The sequence below is a fragment of the Centropristis striata genome, chromosome 2, assembly GCF_030273125.1.
Source record: "Centropristis striata isolate RG_2023a ecotype Rhode Island chromosome 2, C.striata_1.0, whole genome shotgun sequence".
Taxonomy (NCBI): domain Eukaryota; kingdom Metazoa; phylum Chordata; class Actinopteri; order Perciformes; family Serranidae; genus Centropristis; species Centropristis striata.
The window spans coordinates 3,040,997-3,046,996 of NC_081518.1; the positions used below are offsets into that span (position 1 = coordinate 3,040,997).

At 36.7% G+C, this 6,000-nt stretch overlaps 1 protein-coding gene across 2 annotated transcripts in view; it reads left to right on the forward strand.

Moving 5' to 3' along the window:
* Positions 1 to 4,305: 4,305 nt before the first annotated feature.
* myzap (myocardial zonula adherens protein) overlaps positions 4,306 to 6,000 on the forward strand; it is a 34,604-nt gene continuing 32,909 nt past the window's right edge. For both annotated transcript variants that reach the window (XM_059359111.1, XM_059359119.1), the window contains exon 1: positions 4,306 to 4,720. In XM_059359111.1, coding sequence (XP_059215094.1) covers positions 4,646 to 4,720 — 75 coding nt within the window. In that variant the 5' untranslated portion in view covers positions 4,306 to 4,645. The remainder of the gene's footprint in view (positions 4,721 to 6,000) is intronic.

The window sequence follows — 6,000 nt, forward strand, 5'->3', positions numbered from 1 at the left end:
TCACTTCCCTCTCATTTCAGCTCTTGACTTCCTTCCATTGTGTGATTTTCCCTCCACTTCTAATTGTTTCCCCGCTCCCTGATTGGTCTCACCTGTGTTCCCTCAGGTATGAATAGCCCTTTCTCCCTTTGTCTCCTGTCAGTTCGTCTTGTGTCCCGTGTGTTTTGTGAAGCTCCAGGAATGACCAGGGTTTGTGTCCCGTTATTTCTGTATTTTCAGCGATTGGATGACGAACACTTCTGTTCTACAAACTGCTGAGAAACCCTCTTATTGTTAATATACTAGATCTTTTAGTTTCATATGATTTCACTATCTTTGGTATAATCCTAAAAATGAGCCCCCCAAAAAAATTAAAAAGCCAAAAATGTAGTGATGCAAAAGAGTAAATATGAAATGTAACAACTTGAGTAAATGTACTTACACTGTAAAAAATGTCTGTAGATATTACGTTGGAAAAACTACTAAACCATGACAGTAAAAGGCTGTAAAATGATAAATGGGTTAATTCAGTTTCAGTAACAATGAAACACCATAAATGTATATATAAGCCAAAACAGTAATTTTTTTACAGTATTTCTTTCCACTGTAATATACTCTGGCACCGTGTTTGTAACAAAAATATACTGTAATATTTAATGGTAAAATCTTTAATTTATGCAGCATTCATAAAGTATTTTCTTGTCAATTATATGGCAGAACAGCGTTTCTTTTGACGGAAAAACTTTTTATTTTTTATAATAAAATACAGAAAGAAATGGCAATCTCCAACATGAAATCAACAGTGCTGATATCTTTTTACCATAATATTAGAAAAAGTTGCACCGTATTTATTACGGTAAAGTTCTGGCAACCACAGCTGCTGGCTATTTACTGTAAAAACAACAGGTTTTTTTTTTACAGTGTAGTTTCCTCCTTGATGTTTAATGTTGCTCATCTTGTTGCTGTGGATTAAGTGGACATACAATTGGTCTTTTTCAGTCCAAGTCAATCTGGTCGTTCTTGTCAAACCGGCTCCGTTCACTTAATCTGCTGCTGAATGAAGACCTGAGCATCAAACAGTGGGAATATAATCAGGACAGGAAGGGAATATAATATATGTTTATGAGAGAAGACTTCCACAAAAGACTGTAGGAGAGTAGCTCAAAGAGTACATGAGATTGATTTAGGTGATATTATATATCTGTTATTACTTTATAGTTGATCAGTGGCAAAAAAAAACAACAACAACCCATTAATCTACTTTAACCCTCCTGTTATGTTGCGGCTCAAACTAATTTCAAAGTTTAAAAATCTAAAAAAAAATAGTTTAAAGTACTTTTTCATAAAAAGAAAAAAATTATAAATGTTATAAGGTAATTTAAAAAAAATCAAAATTATGTAAAACCATTGTATTTTATATGTAGGTCTTTCAAATGTACATAAAAAAAAATGTATATGTATTTTTTATGAAAAAAGAGTGAATTATCCTCATCGAACCTGATCTGTTAGAGGTAAAGACCACCACAGCACTAAATATTGATTGAAATGTTTAGTAATGGAGTTATTAAAGAAATATAAACAATGTTTATTGGGAATTTTTAGACACTTTTGGATAATTAAACATGCCCGAGTCGAAAATTATTGCTGTTCCTGAGAAAAGAACATAACGGGAGGTTAATTTTATGGTTTAACCCTCTATGTTACGGTGTTGCCCCCATCTTTGGCCTGTCAAATTTCTACAATGCTACAATGTTTTTGAGTGATGCGATACTTTAAAAAAGAGGGAAGAGTATAGGGAACCAATAGCAATGCTTTAATCTGTCACATGACCTCCAGGAGGCCATATTGGAACACTATTTTGCAGACTTTTCCAAAGGAAACAGCTTTGCCATTTTGCGCCATAAAAAAACACTCAAAACTTAATTTCCTGGCCCTTTTCCGTCTGGAAAAAAATCTATTCCTACTGATAGGTGAGTAAACCTTCATTTCTGATAGTTTCATACACTTTGACTGTTGAAGACATTAATTTCAATGGGTCGTTGGTTCAATGGTACAATGTTCCCTACAGGCAACATTCAGACAAGAAACCGGTTAAAAAAGTTCCTTTTCTAATGTTTATAAATGTAAAATGTTATGTATTGTAGCTACTGTTGAAGCTACTGAATCTTTCACACATGTTTATTAAATAAATTATGTTAAAATTAATTTTAAAACTTTCTCCTCCTCTCTCCTCCTCTTCCTCCTCCTCCTTCTCTCTTTCTCTCTCCTTGTTCTCGTCCTCCTCTCTTTTTCTCTCTCTCCTCCTCTTCCTCCCCTCTACTCCTCGTCCTCGTCCTTCTCCTCTTCTCTCCTTGTCCTCCTCCTCTCTCTCTTTCTCAAAAAAAACTTCCCAAAAAAGAATTATAAAATGTCTTCAGATTATTTTTATTTGTTTATTTTAAGACAAAAAAACACTCCAAACAACGTTTTCCCTAACTGGCATCATAATGCAGATCATAGAGGTTAAAATAATTAAACTGAGACTAAAACATTCTTTGCTGCAGCTGAACAAGGAGCTGAATAGATTCTACAAACCAAACTTAATCTGCTGCTGAATGAAGATCTGAGCATCAAACAGAGAGAATAAAATCACGACAGGACGTGAATATGATTTATGATTATATGATTATATATGATTCATGATTATGAGGACTTCCACATGGACTTCCACATGACATTGGACTTGGACTTGGACAGAGCGGCCGGCCGGCTCTCTGATTGCTGGAGTAAAGAAACCGCTTGTTTGACGTCTGGTTGATGATTAACCTCTCAGACCTGCAGAAATAAACTCTCCTGTTGTCCTGGAGAGGTTTTTCTTTTCATATTTCATGACGTATTCTGACACCAGCTAATAGACGATCATTGTTAGATAATAATGTGCAGCAGAACGAGCTCTTGTTTGGCAACTTTCCACTCGACTCTCCATTCCTCTGAGACTAGAGCGGCTCTAGTTTCTATGAGCAGGGAGTGACTGCAGCCTTTCACACAGGAATGTGACCTGGCTGTCACACATCTCACTCTGGAGCACTCCCATATGTTTTGTTTTAATATGCAAATAAGACATTATTTAACTTACAGACAGAAATAGACAAAGGAGCTCATATTAAATACTTAATATAATGTGTTGAGTAGCAGTAACTAAGTACATTTACTGTACCTACTGTACTTAAGTACAGCTTTGATATACTTGTACTTTATTATATACAGTATTTTAATGTATTTTTCCACTGCACAGTCAACAACGTTTTTAAATACTTATTATTTCTATAGCTCCTTTCAAAACCACAGTTACAATTAAGGCACAAATGATGCAATAAAAACAGAGAATTTAATAAGTTGTCAAAACAAACAGTCAAAAAGCAAATCAATTATGTTCTGTATGCAAATGACAGTATGTAATTATAAGAAAATTAGTTGAAACATAAGTGACAAAATCTCACAGATCTCATTAAAACTTACTTAAATATTATCTAGTAGAAGTTTATGTTGCAGTTATTAAGACTTCTTAAAGTGTCATTGTATTTTTAACTGTCTTAACTGTTTACTTAACTGTTTTAATTGTCTTATGTTCCCCTATCTTATTTCTTTCTTTTTATCTTCTGTAAAGCACTTTGTGATTTTATCTGTGAAAAGTGAATATATTAATAAACTTTACTCTCTCACTTACTCGCTCGCTCGCTCGCTAAATTACTTACTTACTTACTTACTAACTAACTAACTAGCTAGCTAGCTAGCTTGCTTGCTTGCTTACTTACTAAGTAACTAACTAGCTAACTAGCTAGCTCGCTAACTTACTTACTTACTACTTACTTACTTACTTACTTACTAACTAACTAACTTACCTACTTACTTACTAACTAACTAGCTAGCTTGCTTGCTTGCTTACTTACTTACTTATACTTACTTAAAATGTGCATGTACACCAGGAGGATTCTGTCCTGAACAATAAGTAGCAGCTCCTCACTAAAACCACTCCTGACCTAACTACCTAACCAAAGACCTAAGTAAGTAAGTAAGTAACTAACTAACTAACTAACTAACTTGCTTGCTTACTTTAAACATGTGCATATACACCAGGAGGATTCAGTCCTGAACAATACCTATCAGCTCCTCCTCACTAAACCCCTCCTGTCCTGTCCTGGTGATAAGGAGGACTCCACCTGTCCCAGCCCCAGCAGGAGCCCCGCCCTGAGAACCTCCTGCTCTCAGGGCAGGAGGCACCGACCAGGGAGGAGGCTGAAATGTGGCCCGACAGGTCTGATGGGAATGCAGAGCGAGAGAGAGAGCGAGAGAGAGAGAGAGAGAGAGAGAGAGAGAGAGAGGTCTGAGTGAGTGACACCCTGTCAGCCAGGTGGAGTCAGTGTCAGTCGGCTGGATTAAGACAATGACTGAGTTGTGTTTGTGGTTTCTCTGATCCAGAGGAAAGCTCAGGGTCTCCCTCCAGACCTGACAGAGTGGAATTTCCCTCCTCGTCCCTCCTCTGGCTGGGGCCGGGGGCAGATGGTCGCTCTGAGAGTCTGAGCAGAAATTCAGGAAGGAGCAGCAGAGTGAGAGGAAGGGTGGGAGGAGGTCCGGAGAGGGAGAGAGAGGAAAGAGAATCGAGAAGGAGGAGGACAGAAGAGGAGACATGCTTCGATACGGTTCAGGACGAACTGTTTCCACCACCACCACCACAACAGAGGACTCTCCAGAGTCCAGTGAGGTAAGAAGTCCAAGACCAGTCAAGACACTAGAACTCTTTCTCCTCCTTATCCTCCTCTTCTTTTTTGTTTTGGGTGTTTTCTCCATCGTCTGTCTTCTGTTTCTGCAAAGTGAGGCACGTTTTCTGCGTCCCAGCGAGCGTTTTCTCGTGTGAAAGTGTGTGTTTGTGACAGGATGTGTCCACTGACAGGCTGTAATGGGAGCTGCTGGTTGTGCAGGGGGCAGGGCTGTCATGTTTATTTGAACAGCTCTCTGACAAAACAGGCCTTTGTACTCAACCGGCCTTTAAACTTACTGCCATTGTTTTCTAATGAAGAAAGAGCCTCTTGTAATTTAGTGATCTGGCTATGATATGGCTTCATTAGCCTACTGCTGTGCTGTTTTTTCTGCTCCAAAACTCTTTTAAAACAGACCTAACAATGCAAAAATATATTTGTTTGTTATACAAATGAACCAAGCAGACAGGAGTCAGGAGTGTGGTGTAAATATTCTGATGTGGCTGTAAACTCAGCTTCATTTACATAAAGTTTGTTTGCAGCTCTGTTACCATTGACTGTAAATAAAGCCGCAGGAACACTGCACAAAAGGTGTGACTAAATACCAGATAAAAACAGTAAATCTGAGGGAAATGATCTTGCTGCATGGACAGATAATTTCACTTGACAATATTTCTTAAATTAAGATTGTTAAATCTAGAAATAAGCATGTTGAACGCTTTAAATAAGAAATTAACTCTTAAAACAAGATGAATTTGAGCTGCAAGCAGCGATGAACTGGCCCGAGCAGAGTGCACAAAATTACCAAAAATATATGTCAAAATTACCACTAAAAAGACACAAATTGACAAAAAAAAGACACAAATTGACCAAAAAAGACACAAAATTAACAATAAAAGACTTTAATTGACCAAAAAAGACACAAACTGACCAAAAATAGATAAAAAAATAACCACTAAAAACACACAATGATGAAATTTACTCTTAAAATAAGATAAATTAAAGCTGCCAGCAGCGATGAACTGGCCCAAACAGAGTGCAATTCAAATTATTTGTTTGTTACCAAGATAAAAAAAACTTTAGATTTAGAAATGTTACATAATTTATCTTGTTTAAAGAGTTAATTTCTTATTTTAAGCGTTCAACATGCTTATTTCTAGATTTAACAACCTTAATTTAAGAAATCTTGTCAAGGTAAATTATCTGTCCATGCAGTAGGATCATTTCCCTCAGATTTACTGTTAATATCTTGTTTTTAGACACACCTTTTTTTGCAGTGAAGAGA